Source organism: Rhamphochromis longiceps, linkage group LG10 (assembly GCF_057381845.1).
Source record: "Rhamphochromis longiceps isolate RC_006_pf linkage group LG10, R_longiceps_female_GT1.1, whole genome shotgun sequence".
Taxonomy (NCBI): Eukaryota; Metazoa; Chordata; class Actinopteri; order Cichliformes; family Cichlidae; genus Rhamphochromis; species Rhamphochromis longiceps.
In genome coordinates, this window is record NC_140566.1 from 5,412,369 (window position 1) to 5,430,463 (window position 18,095).

The window sequence follows — 18,095 nt, forward strand, 5'->3', positions numbered from 1 at the left end:
ATGTGATTCAGAATGTACAGAGTGCCTCGTAGGCAGTGTGCCACTGATTCCATCTTAATAGTCTGTTATTTTCTGCTTCAAGTTTTGGCTATTTCCAACTTAAAAGTGTTCTCTCAAGGTTAGCCTTTCAGGGATTTTAAAGGTACTTTAAAAGATGAACTTGCATTGTTGAAAAAACATTTTTAGCTTTAAATCAGAGCTCAAGTTTGGGGCAGCTAAATAGCAATTATTTTAAGCATTTGCACAATGAATTCACAGAAGGCTAATCTCTGACATCAACAGCTGTGGGCGTATATATCTGAGAGACTTTTACTTTCCCTCTTCCTCAGCTTTATCAGCTCTTGTAATTGTCGGCATGCAAAACTGCTCCTTGAACACTCCCAGCAATATCAGGACTGCCATCACTGTTTTTATACATTAATGGTGATTTATAGCCAGGAAGGAAGTGGTTCTGGTAAAGGATGTTGGCCATTTCTCTGTGGGAAGAACAATACATCAGTTCATATGGTCTTTTAAGCGCGAAAATAAGGAAAATCTTTTTTGCCTTCCAGTAACGAACAGGAGAAAATTATGTTGGCAAATTCGAGAAAAGAAAATACCAAGGTTTGCCATGTGTAGCGCTCCATCTTTACATCAAAAGGTCATGAAATTAGATGAGACGACCCAAGACAGAGAGATGGAGGAAGGCTGTGAAATAATGTGACAAAGAACTAAAAGTACACATGCAGCTAATTTAAAAAGCAGGAAGTAAAACTAGGTTAAAAAAAACAAAGCAAAGCAAAACTATCCTTCAAAGTTAAACAATAAAACTGTACAACAAAAACTGTAATTGGCAGCACAACTCAAAATATAATAAGAATGCTCATCTCAAAAACACAACCACACCCTGGGAATATCATATCATGTGGACTATCAGTGTCTCAATGTCTACTGTGTCTTTATTTGTTCAACTCTAAAAGTGGAAAACTGGAACACAATGCATATGATGAATATAATGCATTCTTTAAAAACACAACAATAAATCCACCTATTGTACTTACAATGGTCCTCTACTAGCCATGTACTGGCTCCTTAAAATGACCCCCTATTTTAAAAGACACAAAGAAAGAACAAAATATGTCATTTTCCATTTAATGGACATCTCCAAGGTCACTTATTGTTCTGTCCTCAGAGTCAGTCACATCTATAGACATCCTTGGACAGGAAGTAATACATTTCTACATGACACTTCATGAATCATCAGGTTTGACCTACAACAATGCTGCTTAAAGAAGAAGGATGAAGCCAAAAGAAATTGTATACTTTTTAAGAATTAATCTGTCTCCACAACTACTCAATGCCATTGGGACAGCTTCATATACTGAAAGCACTCTTTAGAAAACCCTTCATGGTGAGAAGTGCAAGAGATTAATTTTCCTTAAAATGACAAAGCACTGATAGTTTGTTGTTTGCATCACACATGCATGCAAAATGAGCTCTGTCTCATCTTAAATAAACGAATAGACTTTTAAATAACAAGTCTCTTTCCTTTTGATTATTTTGGAGCTTATATGTAAATGATATGTGTGTGGTACGTTGGTCTGAAAGCCTGATTTGGTTTCCATAAATTGATGTTTGGGGGATGCTTGATATTTCTCACTCTTCTGAAAGGCATTTGAAAGCCATTCAGAGTGGAACAGTTAAACAGCCTGCAGAAACAGTGCAGCCTCGGCCAAAAGAGGGGAAAAAAAGATCCTTCATACATCATAGGCTCCTTTCACTTAAAGTCATTAGTTTATTTATAAATATAGGCTCAGCTGCCCAGTGCATTACTTAATATGACGATACGTTTGTCTTGAAGCGTGCTTGCCATGTGCTGAATTCAACTCTTTCAGTGGATCTGTTCTAAACAACTGTGGAAACACTCTTTTTTATTTGGATTGACATTTATTGTTTGTAGATTCCAGAGACTCTGTTCAAACACTGGCTGGTCTAGAGGTAGGGCAATGAAAAGTCTCCTGCCAACCAAACCATCAATTAGCCTCTATATATTATAGAGGCCGTCTTTTCCTATGCTGCCAGGAATTCCAGGAAATGTTTTAATGCTGGCATTTCACAAAAGTTGACTCTACGTGGCCTTTACAATGCTTTCAAATGAATAGCAAAAATTATGCCCTTTCCACACGCAAATCTTTGTGCGTGGAAAGGGCAAAACTCTGTGGTCTATGGCTCAGCTGCAAATGTGTTGCACAGCACCAATCCACACTGATGGGCTGTCATTGTAATTCAGTTCCTAATGTGGATAATTAGTCTGAATTCATGGAGTGCTTGATTCCACTGACAGCTATGCCAAATGTTTGATGAAAGCACCAAAGTAGCGGCATCAGTCACAGACAAACGGAAATGCGTTTAAGTGGAGGGCCTCATCATGTTTTATTCAATCACAGAGCAATGCTCAATTAATCAGTTTCTGCAATTAAATTAAACATGTACATGCATAAAACATGAAAGAAATATCAGGGGTGTTTAAGTGGCGCTTGCTTCTCATTTTTCCTGTTAACCCAAAAAGAGAGAATTTATTTTCAGCTCTCTGCAGCAGACACTGTGACCTTACTGATGTGGAATTATTTCTGTTTCATGCAATGCTGAGAACACAGCGAGACAGAATGTGTTAAAGCTCAACTTAGTATGTGCAGCTTGATGCAAACCACCATTCAATGCATTTCTATAAATGTCAAGAGCTGTGTGTTTACCAGGTCTTTCTGACCCCTAATATTTATTCAGCTCAACAGCACTCTAGCCAATCATTCCTTATTGCAGAATTGTGGCTCTTAAGTCAAGTTTCATTGGCTGCAGTTTGCCGTATCTCCTGGCACATGTAATATTGCTTTTCGCTTTCCATCAGTTGCAGGCAGAGCCTGTGCTCAGATAAATAGTGACATTTTGCAGCAGTGTGGGGGGCTTGTTTGCATCTTTTAGTGCCTGAGTCATTTCTATCGCCTTATTTGTATACATAGCATCACAGTCGGCACAATCAAAGGTCATACACATGTAAGAGAAATTTGCATTTGGATTCAAACTATTGCCAAAATTATTTATGCCTGTGTGTTTAGATAACAGCCATGAGATAAAAGCTGACATTTGCGCCTCATTGAGTATTATGAGTTCAGTTTAAGAAAAAAAAAGGTGGTTTCTGAATGAATGCAAAGATCATGAATCTTTGCAGCACTACATTAGCATTCATGCTCTTCATAGCGTGTTCAAGGATGCAAAATATTCATATATATAACTATATAGATGTAAGATAAAGTGTCCAAGCTGTCTTTGATTGCATATTATACATCTGGACTTTTTTGAACAGCATGGTGACTTCTTCTCAATGCTGAGGAAAATTCACAGCTTAAGTGGGAAACATCTTACCAGCGCATGGAGGACACAGAAACGGAGTAACAGAGACAAAGTACAAAACTGTTTGGATTACTTGTGGGATTCTGTATTGGTTACTCGTCTCTAATCTTCATCTAAGTTACAATTATAGCCAAAATACAATCTGACGAAACACTAACCGTATCTACTTTTCATGTCCAGATCAAGCACACTGAGTAATCACCCACAGTAATGGCTGAAAAAAAAAAAAAACAAGTAAATATTTCCATTAGTAACTTTTGCCATTTTATTATTAATCCAGGCAGATGTTATGGGAGTTACGAGAAGGTTCACAAACGTTTTGCTTCAACTGTAGTTGCCTCTGTTGTGTCTCTAAGACCCTGAAGTTTATTTAAATCTGAATTTAACAGAAATGACTAACTGGTCATGGTCCTATCGTGTTTTGTTGGTTAGAAGGTATACGAACATTACATACATAGCCTGACAAGGTTTCACTGTAATGGTCCCTCGGAGGCTCCCGCAACATACGCATTGAAATTGAGCGCACTGGCCCTTTAAGAGAATGGTACTGGAGTGGTAAAGTTAGTCGGAATTAAACAAGGATGAACCGGAGGCATGCTGAGTCTGCCTTCAGCATACTGTTACAGCAGGCTGGTGGTTTTGTCACAGCTTAACTGAGATGTGCTTTTGTTAATAGTGTAGATTCTCCCTCTCTCTCTGTGTAGATAGATAGATAGATAGATAGATAGATAGATAGATAGATAGATAGATAGATAGATAGATAGATAGATAGATAGATATTCCGGAGTCGAAACTATTAGATGAGGTGCATAGAAACCCTGACAGGTTGAATGATTTCTGTAACCAATCATTCACATTTTGTTAGGTCAGTCAGGACCTGCCGGCTCCACTGGCATTAACACAGCTGTTTTTTAATATTCATTTTCCAGTGATTACCCTCTTAAAGATATGCTTCTCTAACTTATCAATTTATAATATAGCCGTAGGCATTGCATCAGGTTGCTTCATCAGAATTTTATTTTGAAAGCACAAGCGGAAGCCGGTAATGCCATTGTGGCCACTGTTACCGTGGTACGCTTTGGCTCCGGGAGCGCACTGTTTGCTGCTGAGGCTCAGTGCTGGTGGCGGAGCGACAGAGAGGGACGGAGCAGTGACACACATGGAGCTGAGCTTTTAACAAAGTGGACGTTTCGTCCTGGTACGATGACTCCGGCTACTTTGGGGCTGTTTTTCTACAGGACTAAGCCCTGATGAATGTTTCTCCTCTGTTAAAAACAAACAAAAAGAGGAAAAAACGGGACTCATTGACCGGGCGCCGCCTTCACCTTACTCTCAGCCGCCCCTCCGATCATCACCTGCAGCTTGCTTTGTACGACACTAAGCGCAGATTTTGCAGAAGCGTTGAGGGATTAAAGTTTGAATTTGTGGTTTATTTGTAGAGCGGCTGAGATGCTGCCTGCGGAGTCCGCTGCTAGTTGCTGACATTTCATACCATAGGCTGGCGCTCATTTGTGGGTCTGTGTGGAAATTATAAGTGCTGCTCCTGCTGTTTGACAGCCTAAAGACTGCCACCAACCTTATCTACCTATGTGCACATTTGTATAATGGAGTACAGTCCGGCTCTGGTTCCCTTACTGGTTGTATTTGCACTCGGAAGTTTGGCATATGGTAAGTTTTAAATTGCTTGTTTTGTGGTTATGGTTATCAAACAAACAAAACACTTGTACAATGTCCGTTATAAAGTTTACAAAGTTACTATTTCACATCAGTCAGCTGATCTTGTAGGAAGCCCCCTTTATGTCAGCATTTGTGCATAAGTGAGTAATCCTCCTAGATGATGTCACTTAAAAGGCCACTTAGGAACAACAGACAGCAGAGTAGCCCATATGCAGCTTTACTGTGTGACCTGCCCAGGGGATACTGGATTATCACCAGCATCTGCTCCCCACAGAAATCTGACTTTGCTGGCTCATTTATCTCTAGCATTGGGCCCATTAGATGAATTATGGACACAATGCAATTGTGAAACAAAAACCCTTCAGTTTCTTCTCCACTACTGTAAGTGAGTGTGGCAGGGTTGAAAGTTTGAATCCCTCTGTGGACAGCATTGCTAAAAAATGCATGCTTTCTTGCTACTGTACAAGGTTTGGTGGAAAAAGCCTTTACCAGCTGCTGCTGCGTGTAAAATGTTAAGCAGCTCCTCTATGTCCCAGTCTGTGTGGTGGAGAGTACCAAACAGTGTAGGTTTAAGTGTCACCGAATCCCTGGATATAAATGTATGATGCACAATATTGGCTTTTGTTGTTTCATGACTCTGCCTTCAGACGTATGCATATGGTGCTTTTGATTTCAGCTTTCAGAAGCGAAATCTGCCACATACGCACACTACGAGTCATAGTATGGCTCTTTCTTGTAGACATCAGACACCTCTGGGATGATAGAGATATGTTTAAATGAGACTGCTGGATCCTCAGATCCTCCATCAATCACACGTGTATAACTGAAATTGCTGCCAGTTGGCTACAGGCTCTTTGTCAACATGCATTCATGTCTGTGTTCAGCACAGATGAACCTCCATGTGCGACGTACTAAAGCAATGTTTTTTGACACAAGTGGGATGATATCATTTGTGTCAGTGTGGTGTCTTTGGGCCCAGCCCCACTGCTGAGGCTCCCTTTTACAAGCCTGTAAACATTGCCTATGAACTCAGCATCTGTGAAAGTGCTCCTTCACTGACTCCAGATGCTCCTCTGGGACTATAAAGGCTGGATTAAAGCTGCTTATTTTCACTTTAGCAAACACATGGTGAGTTAAAAAAAAGAGAGAACTGTACTGTTTTTAGCAGCAGACTCCCCCCCCCCCCCTAAGAAGAGTTTAGGAATGATTCTCCATCCCTCGTCTTCGTGTGAAGGGGCCGTTCATGCGGAGCCAGAGTCACAGAGTCTGGTCTCAGACTGTTTTTCCAGTAATATGACACTGGAATCTGCCAATCACCGCTGTCACTATCAGTCACCTCGATGACCTCAGGAAACTCTTCTCCAATGACTGTCAGTGACTCATGTGTTTACAATGTACTTTATTGATGTGACTTCAAGGCAGGAGCTGAAAACAGCTGCTTTGTTGCAATGTGGATGTCCTCACCAGACTAGTTGCCAGATGAAATAGCCGACACCAAACCTAGATAACCACTCTGTAATTACAGTCTGAGCACACAGCTCAATTTCCTTTAGGGAGGGAAGTACCGTGGGGTGTAATGTGGCTGAAATAGCACAATTACCGAGATGGCCATTGTTTAAAACCCTTTCTTCTGTTTCTGGCAGTTGTGCATTTTGCGCACAAGGTTTTTCAGACATGCTGTCAGCCTCAGTGAGTTACAGTGGAGGAGGTTTGGAGGGGTTTAATGGATTGATCAAGGACAGTTTGACAGGAGTTATAACTGCTGCCGAGATTGTATTGAGATGTCTGAGTAGTCCTCTTTAAAGTTGGGGCACAACCACTAGATCCTGGTGGCAAAAAGACCAGTTCACTCTAAAACCAAAACCACGTGAATGACTAAAGTAAAAAGATGTGTATTTTTATTTTTCCGAATTTCTAAGATGTGTCCCACAGAGATGAATGTGCTGTTTGAAAAATGCTTTTTGCACAAACCCATGGACGTACTAATGGACACTGATACAAAACAGTTCTTGTGAATTCTGTTGGCAGTCAGTAACCAGTACAGTGTTTCAAAAATGAGATAGCACCGTTCCATTTAGGTGGCTATTCAGATGGAAGCCCAGCGCGAGACTTTTACCAGCTGCACTCCACATTGTAAACCTAGATTTACTTTGTTATTTTTATGTTACAGTCATCACTGCCGACTGGAATGGCTCCTAACAGCGCTCCAATATGCAGTAGCTCATTTTGTTTTTGCTTTTGGAATATTGACAACATTCCTTTTTCTGCAGAAAGAAAAAAGACACAAAAAGCTTTGTAGTCATTTCCGAGAACAAACATGCACTCGCACAGTGAGCGTACCTTCCTCCTCCCCCCACCTGCCTGCCCATCTGTTCTGCACAGATCAATTAGGCTGTCAATACATTCAAGCATGATGCACTGAAATGAGGCACAGTGTAGCATTCAAGCTACAAGAAGATCATAACTTGCGCCGGTTGAAAAATAACACTCGAAATCGGGGCAAGGAACTAAAACTCCTCCTCCTGTTACCTCAGAATCAGCAGCGTTAATCATCCATCCACTTTCTGAATCTTATTTGAGTAGTTTTGCTTTTTTTTCAAGCTGCTGGTCAACCAGTTCTAGAAATGAATAATAAGTAATGCTAAAAAAAACATGAGGTGAATTTGCGTATGCTAGTCGTTGAACAGCCGCTTATTATGCGTACCCATGATAATAGAATTTCACAGTCACAAATATCCATTACACATCAGATTGACTGCACCTCATGATGCATTAATAACAAGTTATTTGTGTACTGGGCTGTAGTAAATAAATAAAAGCACTTTGTAAACATGTCAGTGGGGTGTTTTTGCTCGTTCATCTGCAAACTAAGGCTTGCGCTCCCTCTCTTAATGGCACTGCTTATTATCTATGCTGCATGTTCCTACCACAGCGAGCCAAAATCAACAAACACTGAGCTCCTTCTTCATCAGGCATCAAGGGAAAGGACTTAAACTCATCTCTATTTAGCAGCGGGTGCTGGCAGGCCAAGTTACCGTAGCACTCCCTACTCCTTGAAGGTCTCAAGTGCAACTGCCTTTAGGGCCCAACACAGTATACCTAAGCTTCCAGCCTTAGGCTGCAGACAGATGGATTACCCCTAACATTAGATTTCAGACAAAGATATCTCAAGTACAGTTTTTGAATAATCATTTCACTTAAAAAGGGAAATATGTTATCCAAACCTACCTGCCCTCTGTGAAAAAATAATTCTCCCTTAAATATAATAACTGTTTGTGCGAATTGCATTCAGGCTGGCAGTGAGACACAAATCTGAGCGCACAGCCCATTGCTAGTCAGTGGTGCTGACCTTCAGTTACTTGGATGAGTGACAAAACATTTCTCCCATATGAACACATTCAACTTAATGGGATTTGCTTACCTGGATGATTACCCATATGGAAAAGATATATATAAATCTTATAAAGTTTGTATCTGTCTTGTGTGAAACTTGTATGAAAAGCATACAAGAGTGAAAACAGATATAAGATCCCTAGAAAAATTATATAAATGAAACTTGTATGTTTTGGATACTTACTAAAACAATATATGAAAGTGGCCATTTTCATGAGTAAATCATATAAGCCTTATATGATTCACTATATGAAGTAGGCCACATCTTATGCAAGTCTTTTATAAGTTTTTACTATTTCTTTTCCATATGGGTAAGCAGTGTTTGCATTGTTCTTACAAACACTTACACTCCTCATCCTTTTATCGCTTCAGTGTCTGACTATCTGTCTAATAAAGGGTGAGGTCATCATGAAATCTGACTGGTGAAGCAGCCAGTCAGATTTCATGTTTATCCTGTTTAAGTTATCTGCCGATGTTTGAAGCAGTGACATAACTCTGACTGCTGGAGAGTCAAAGAAAAAGCCCGTGGGTACTGCCACAGCTGTCAGAGCAGTAACTCAGTGCTGTGGATATATTTGTGAGTCTGGCACTCAAAAGCTCTGCATGAGAAAAAGCCACCTGATAATGGATTATTTTCTACACGGATGTGTCAAGGTGATGCCGTAGTAGCCAGAAACTGACAGCTACTGTTGATGATTTAATGGCAAGGTAAAAAACTGACAGGGACAACTTTTTTTTCTGACGACGGTGTCGATACACACATCGAGTTGGGGATAGGAGGAATTTGAGTGTCTCTATGGCTGTTTGTTTGCCCTGGTGGGTGATTGATAGCTATGACTAATTGACTGATTTCTTTAATAGGCACCTTACCTTCACCTCAAAAACCTTTTGAATTTGTAGCACTTATAGAAGTGACAGCAGCTGGATGTTAATCCAGCTCTTGCTCTTTACAGCTTTTCACTTCATGACTTAATGATACATCAGGACCAGTGTTACTTGAAATGTCCTCAACAGTATGTCAAGGCTGCATCTTACCACTTAAATAAAGGGTCTTGGAAATGTGTATCATATATGATTGAGCTAATTGCTATCATGGTCTCATGAGCTGTTTTTTAATAATACAGGCACTCTCCATGTAGATTATTTCATGTTTGACTAGCAAGCTAAGAGTCAGTAAAACAAAATAAAACCACGCACCGTAGTTTATTTTTGTCATGTTAGTGATGTCGTGGATCCTCTTCAGGAAGTCGTTGTCTCGACCCTTTCCTCCCTCAAAATACGATGTGGTGTAATGTGTGTTTTCAGAGAGATAGCAGCCAGCCTGCACATTTGTGTCTGTTTGTATAAGGGGACACACATCCAATAGGGGCTAATCTTGAAATATACTGTTGTGGGACAGGAAACCAGTGGCATTTCCTCACTGATGTGTTTGGCCACCCACAACCAGCCTTGTTCCTGTCTTGGAGTCCCCTCGAGGATTTCCTCTTTGACACGACTGAGAGACTGCACCTTCGTCAGCGATCACTAATGGACAGATAATTAGAGATAATGAACAATCGTGCCATCATCATACAGCCTTTCTGGAGCCAAACCATCCACTAACTATCTCCATGCTTATATTTCCCACCCACCTACCCCCGCTCTGCGCTCATCACAAAGAGCACTTACAGTGAAATGGGATGAAGTGTGGGAGTTCAGTCACCAAATACAGTTGCTGTTCTCTTCTTCTTTCAAAGCTTGAAACCGCTTTGGTGGAGTGAGCAGAAAACAAAATCGATGCTTGTTACCATCGGGCTGCTGGAGCTCCAACTGACAAGGTCTGTGATAACTTGAAGGATGCTGGGCTGGAAAGAATAGTTTAGCTGAAACATCCCCCACATTATTATGATCATTCATACCAAAATGTCAGGTGGGGTCTTGTTGAAGTATGTTTCAAAGTAAACAGTAGAAATGTCAATTTTTAAGACATTTCACAGCCCTTCAGTCTTGTTTCTGTAGGTGGAAGTAAATCAAAGCTTAATCAACTTTCTAGTCTCTCAGGCATCTTGTACCACCAGGAACATTTTTAGTGGGAAAATGCTTTCTTCCTGTTGGAGCAGAAAATGCACTTTGCTCTCAAGCTTCTGCCTGGTCAGCGTGCACGAACATCCAGCTCATACAGGTTCTTCACCAGAGGAAGAGGCTATACTCACAGGGCCATTCTCACTCACATTTCCATGATCCCTGCTTTTCAAAGAAAGGAGCAGGACGAAGCAGCTTCGGCCCCTTTCCCACCAAACTGTTCACGACCTCAGCAGAGACAGTATAAAAAACACAGAAGTTCCTTTTCCAAAGTTGACCCCACTCATTTAGATGCTTAGCATCAACACGGGCTCAGTTAAAGCCACTTTGTATTGTCATGCAAGTACTTCATTTTATGTTCCCCAGAGGGTTAAAGAGTACAAAGCTGGAGGAAAAAACTGCAGCTTGCCTCGTTCGCTGCTGCCAGTTTAACTTTGAATACACATTTCCAAATCACTTCCTGCAGCTTCAGTAAATAGAAGGTGGAGGAATTGTAAAACAAGAAATCTTTACAAAGAAAAATAGGAGAGGAAAAGGAATTACAGCATCTTCTTCACTCCACTGTTCCCTCTTTAAAGATTATTACGCTCCCCCTGTTAGCCAGTCAGAGGTACTTTTATTTCAACAGAAAGAGACTTTTTCTAACCAGAAGGAGCAGACTCTGGAGGGAAGGTCGGTTATCTTGAGCGCAGTGTGAGGGTTAGCTCATCTTAGGCTTAATTTGACTTGCTAAGGCAGAGCCTGGGTTAATCTGTCTTCTTTACCACAAATCACCACAGAGCGATAAGGAATGCAGTGTTTGATGTATTGCAGTATTCTGATTTATTTTCAAGTCCTTCACATTGAAATGAAAGGCATTTCTCAGCCTGTCTGGTTTGGAAGACTCGCTGGGCTGGAGTGCCGTCCACGTTTTATGTCCTTTTCCCTCCAAGGCCATCGTCAACCAAACGTTTCTGATACATACACAGTGTTGTTATGTATTTCAATAGAACTTTTATACCTAACTTCCTTGCTGCATTTTCACAGCACTTTATAATATGAAATTTACAGATACAAGTGAGGTGATCGGGCCATTGGTAGAAGTTCAGTTATCACATATTTTGATCCTTTTTTAATTTATTTATTGTGTTATTTATTATACTTTTGCACATAGAAATGTTCTAAATTTCATGATTTCAGCTTGTTGCTCTAGTTTTTATTCATAGTTTAGATTCTTTTAACTTGCAAACCAGAAATAAATCAATTATTAATTGCGAAGATTCTTCTTAGTGAGAATTTTCTTTGACAAACTAAGTAAAGAGCGTTTCAGAGCTCCTTACATGGTTTTCCATAATATAATATTTGTTTTCTGTGTGTCCTATAATTTGACTAGTGGACTGGATTCACGCTCCACTAATGCGCTGAAACCTTCTGTGAGTCGCTGTGGTTTGCTCAGGGGTGGGCTGCATGCTGGAGACAGCTTGTACTTATGGCTGCAGCGCAAGATTTGTGTTGACCTCAAGATTGAGCCTTGTACAAATATCAGACAAAATGAGGACCCTTCTTGGATTTGCTGCATGAGTCTGACCATCACTGTGCCATCTGTGTTTGGAAAATGCTGTCAGCAATGGGTGATGTGCCTTCAAATCAAAATCACTTTAGAGCACAATTAGAGGTTCTGAATTAGCTTTGATTCATTTTCAATTAATTGTCCAGGTGTTCTTGAAAGATACAGAATAGATATCTTTCTACTTTATGTCTTGGAAGACGCCAGTGGTGCGGTGATCAAATGCAGATCAATCATCAGCCCCAGTCTTGTACCATTTGGACAGATCCCGGATTACTGGGTGTTCTGATTTTTTTTTATCATTTAAGAAGAAGTAAATGATGAAAGGTCTCTTGTGTTTGTTGTGCAATAAGGCAGGACTGGGGCTCGGAATCAACTGTAGATATCTGTGATTTTTCTTTTGTACTCCTTTTAAAAGCACAGGACACACCAAGACATTTATTCTTGTACTAGATGAGACAAAGTTCTAGCTCGATACTTTTTCTGGCTCCATTACAGAAAGGACATTGCAGTGGTGGTTGGTGCTCCCCTCGGCTGTTTTCTTCCCAGTTTTTCATTTGTTTTGTGAACTCACTGTCCTCGCTATTTCTCCGTCACCCTCACGGGTTTAATTAACTCCCCCTGTTTGTGAAAATCATTGAAGATGTTTGAAAGTTTCTGCATTTCTACTGATGTTTCAGGATATATATATTTAAATATATATGTATATATATATAAACCCGTTGCCTACTGGTGGTAGTCAGAGGGCCCGGTGGCGCCAGTGTCCGGCAGCCTCGCCTCTGTCAGTGCGCCCCAGGGTGGCTGTGGCTACAATGTAGCTGCCATCACCAGTGTGTGAATGTGTGCGTGAATGGGTGGATGACTGGATGTGTAAAGCGCTTTGGGGTCCTTAGGGACTAGTAAAGCGCTATACAAATACAGGCCATTTACCATTTACCAAATATTCTAAATACAGAGTGCTTTCTGGGCTGAGCTCTTGGATTTTGAGTCTGGTGCTTCAGATTCATCAGGTAAGAAGTGAAATTTCATGCTGAATAGGACGAATTATTTCCTGGAATAAGCACCTTTGTAGTTACACCAAGTAAGAATCAAGTTACTGTATCATCCCACTTTACAGCTGAAGAAAGGCTGTTATGGAAGGACATAAATACTTACAGACTTAACTGTCTGTAAGTATATAAGCAGGGGTGGGAATTACTGAAGTACAAATACTGCACTTAAGTGTTTTATTTTTTGGTACCTGCACTTGAGGATTTATTTAAGCTCCTCGAGGCGACTGAATTCATTTGATTTTTACTTACTACACTTTGAGAAAGTTATCCTTATTTTCTGCTCACATTTTCAAAACAGACTTGCTACTTTGTGTTTAGCACATTTGAGGAGAGTTAATATTCTACATCATTGTCCACCTTCCAGTCCAATTCAAATCCAATTTTTAAGGAACAATAACACATAAAAGAGAATCCTATAGACGTAGGAGGTTTAAGAAATCATTTACTGTACATTTACTTGCATATCATTTACTGTACCCACTCATCAACAATCCAGAGATGTTCTGGTTGTGGTGCTTCAGTATAGCTAGTGCTACAGAAGAGAAGCGAACGTAAAGGGAGTAACATTTTTAAGTGGCAGGCAAATTCAAATGCAACAGGTTTCCTAAAATTTCAAAATACATAATCGCATATATGTTAACATACTGACATGTAAAAAAAATTAGATCTGATTTATTTATTTCCATTTATTTTACTTTTAATTTTTATGGTAAAGATGTCCAACTATCTGCTCTTTGAATTACTGTGATGTAGTAACAATGCAGATAGACAGCACACCTGTAGCACATTTGTAGTTGATTAAACCTGAAAAAGAAAAACTCCACTAGGTTTACCAGAAGCCGCGATTGATCACAGCCCTGCCAGCATTATCACTATAGGCTAATGAGTTTGTAGATGCAGTGAGGGTGGGGTGTTGGTGGGGGGTTCCCCTCATAGATGAGAGATTACAGTTCATGCATCAGAAACAGTTCAATTAAAGACATTTTTCAGACATAGTTTTGAGAGATATTTGCAGAAAGTGAAGTAAAGATAACAATAATTGGAAATATTAGAAAGTCTGGTTGGTCTAGATTAGTGTCAGCTGATACAGATGTAGGATCAACACTGACCTGAACGTTTGGTGAGTTAAAAACTTGATCTGAATCTTTTAGACACTCAAATCATTTGTCAAGTGTAGTTATTTACAAGTCACAACAAGTGAATTAATAACTTACTGTACTTAGTTGCTTTGCCCTCTGGGGAACAGACTGCATTATCAACCCTTCTAACGTGCTTATAAGGTGTTTCTCTTGTCTATTCTTTATGTGCTGAGGCTAGTATATCAGCAAATAGCTGATATCTTATATATTGCCCCCACTAATGTATTGGTTGGGCTCAATCTGCAATTCTCAGTCTGCCAGAAATGTTACTACTGATGAACTGTTGCCCATACCTGTTTTTGGAGAGGATGACATTAAGGAGCCTGAGATTTTGCACTTAGATTATATCCACATGTTAATTTGTTGACTTTTCCTTGGTTACTCCCAAGAATTTACCCTTTGTCTAAATTTACCCTTCATTCAGCAGTGTAACAAAACAACACTGCACAGCCTTTATCCTTACATTGTACAGCGTTACATAATTCATTATTGCCAATAGTCCTGTTCTTTAGCCGTGATGAGAATGTCTTGAAGTTTCTCCTGTAGATGGGATGTGGTGACTGCAAAGCTGCAGAAAGTTTCATATTGCATTTCTTGTATTTCTTTGTCCAGTTTTTTAATTAGGAAATAAAAACAATTTTCGCAACAGGATCTAAACAGGAACTCTCACACAGTATCTGTTTTTGATTTGATAATTTAGACAGTATTGCATCTTTTCTTCACTCTCTGTTAACCAGGCTGCAGTTCTCACGGGATAGACTCCTAGAGCATCCCTGTGGCTTTATTATCTCACATGTATCATTGAGAGTTGCTGCCATCCTGCTGTATTACACGATGAACGGGAGCTAATAGGTCCTTAGAGGGCCCAGACGTTCCTATTAGAAAGTCTTCTCAAGACAAGCAGTCAGACTGTCGAGACTCCAAACTGTCCATTTAACCTGATTGGAGTTCATCTTTTCCAGCCTTGCCCTTATCCGTTACATACCGTACGTCTACGCTCACTTTGAGCTCAGTAGCTGAGCAGTGCTGCTTGCCTTAGAAATTCAAATATCCTTGTATGCATAGCAGTATAGTCATTTTCTGTTATGTTGATCTGTAACCATTTTGCCTTTCTGTAACATCATATCTACGTCAGAATCAATGTGGGTATTGTATACGCTGAGAAAATGACATTTTCCCATAATACTTGTTGAAGATTTCTCAGGTGCAGTGACAGTTTGCTGTCATCCTTTCAGTGGAGCTGTAGTTTTCTGTGTGACATGCCACATATTCCTACAGTGGGAGAAAGTTCATTTCTCCAAGCTTGCTTTGCTGTGGATAGCAGGCGTATGATCTGTCAAGAGTTGGTCTTCAGTGGTTGCAACTTGGACGTTCTCTTGATAATATTTAGCTCAGTCGCACATGATGGTCTCGTCCTACTTAAAAGCCTTTGCTTTACATTTCCACATGACTTGTTCCAACCAGCTTTTACTGTAAAATTTATGAGTCAGCTCTTAAAGGCTGTGCCCTGCTGAGTTCTCACAACAGACACCCCCCTTCCTCTCTTCCAGATATCCCCGATCAGACAGGCTCAGCTCAGCCACGATGCTACTACCTTAAAGCTATTAGATGAACAGTCTACAGCTCAGAGGCCTTGAGGGAGGTCAGAGAGCACTTAACCAAATGACAACTGTTTTCTGTTAGCATTCGACAGAAGAGCAACCTTTTAACAATATTACTTTATTTGATTCATTTTTAGAAATCCTTCACATCAAAAGTTTTCTCTGGTAGTGCTGCAGCGTAGAATTCCATTTGGGTTTTCAAAGAAAACGACAGCGCTGATTCTAAATTTGATCAGTGCAAGTTCAGGCTTATATTTTCCGTCACAAGGTGCTTTTTTGGGAATCGTTTGTATAAATTAAACTATCATGAATTCTTGAATTAAATTACAACCACTTTCAGCCCCAGTTCAAAGTCATCAAAAAACGAAAACTGTAAAAACATTTTAGTCAACTGAAATGTGAAGAAAGTGGTAATGTTTGATACAAGATAACAAATAACAGTGTTTTAAATGTAATTTTAGGTGTATCCTTATCTTGTGTCGTGCTTTCAGTGCATGCTTTCCAGCTTCTATTTGATTCTAACTAAAAGCAACTTCAAAGCTTTTGCACATTTTCCTCCTATCCTGAGCTTCCTATCTCTTTGAATGTAATTTCATCGAGAGCAAGACTGTCATATGGTACTCTATATCCCATCGGCAGGAAGCACTTAAGTGGAGTTTTTAATCCCCCAAAACCTTCTTGAGGATTTGTCGCTTTGAAGGCGAGAATTTTGACTGCTTTTCTTATCAGACGTTATCAGGAAAGTCTTAACCTTTGAACTTCCTTTTATCCATGCACCTGTGGGATGAACTATTGTAGCTGTCTTTCTTTTCTGTCACCCTGCAGCATACAGTCTACAACTTTCCTATGCTGCAGGCACGTTTTAAGCTATCTCTCAATATTAGAGGATAAGCACAGGGAGCTGATCACCTCCTAGGTTAAAGATTTGTCCAAATGCAACAGTGTCACTATCTGCTCACTTGTAGCTCTGTCTTCTTTTTGTTTTCAGTCTTCTTTACATGCAAATTTACACAAAAGCTTTCATGATTGAAAGCAATTTAGACAAAACCTATTTAAGTCTTATTTGAACAATCATGGCTTCAGTGGTGTGGAATAAAACTACAGTCTGGAGCTCAGCTGCAGCGCTCCTAAAAAATAAACAGCAATTCATGTTTTCTGTTTTCCTGTTAAATGCACAGCGCTCAGGCTAATCTCCTGCTGTGAATGTTCTAAAAAGACAACACTGCTCAACATTAGGATATTGCTAAGCATTGCAGCACTCTTATAATTTACAAAACAGCATGGCTTGGTAGTATAGTGGTGAGGCAAGACAAATCAGAAATACACTCATGAATCCCACAAGCGTCTGAAAAACACAGACGATGATGCACCTCCTCTTCTCTTGCTTTTGTTTGCTCTCCAGGGTGATGTTTCACTTGTGCCTCGTGGTTTTTGAGTTTATGTTATTGCTTTTCTAACGTTACAGCACAACCCTCATGCTATCATTTGCAACTCTGATTCTAAAAAAAAAATAAAATCAGGCATCGTCTAAAATGTAAAAAACAAAAAACACAGAATGTAATGATTTGGATTAAATTCAAACACAAAAACACGTCAAATGTTTAAACAGAGAAAAACAGTGTGACTTTGAATTTGATAGGAACAGCATCCACACTTGAACAACAGTCTGTGAAAGTCTGGGGACTGAGAAGACCAGCTGCTGGAATGTTGTCCTGTTCTTGTCTGTTATCAGATCACATCATGATGTGCTAAATGTTTTCAACTGGTGAGAGGTCTGGACTGCAGGCAGGGCATTTCAGCACGATGCCATGGTGTTGTAATAGACACAGTATGCGGTATAGATGGGTGCATATGTTGATCCTAAACTTCCATAAACCTTTCAGCATTTATTGTGCTTTTAAAGTGTCTCGGTTTACATATTTGACGTGTTTTCTATGTTTCATTGTGAAAAAAATATGGATTTACTAGTCCCAACTTTTTCTGGAGCGAGGTTGATTATTGGGCGAAGGAGAGCAACATTTGGAGGTGGTAGAAGAACCTGGGGGAGTTACCCTACTTTAATCTCTCTCTGCTTCTGTCTTTCAATCCAATTTTCAGAAGAGAAAGAGAACACTTGCAGAGCTCTGAACAAGAATTCAATACATTTGGACAGATTAGCACAAACCTGAACCCCAAACACCTGTCGAGACAATTCAGCAAAGCATTCTTTGAAAGTAAAGTACAGAGCTGATTATACGTG

General features: G+C 40.0%; 1 protein-coding gene across 7 annotated transcripts in view; it reads left to right on the plus strand.

Annotated features, from left to right (window-relative positions):
- Nucleotides 1-18,095, plus strand: part of robo3 (roundabout, axon guidance receptor, homolog 3 (Drosophila)) — a 184,199-nt gene that overhangs the window by 80,591 nt on the left and 85,513 nt on the right. Inside the window, exon 1 of one of the 7 annotated variants that reach the window (XM_085419970.1) lies at nt 4,475-5,055. The exons of the other annotated variants lie outside the window; for them this stretch is intronic. Within the exon in view, the coding sequence (XP_085276096.1) occupies nt 4,992-5,055 (64 nt within the window). The 5' untranslated portion in view covers nt 4,475-4,991. Of the gene's footprint in view, nt 1-4,474; nt 5,056-18,095 lie in introns of those variants that run through there. 7 annotated transcript variants of the gene reach the window in all.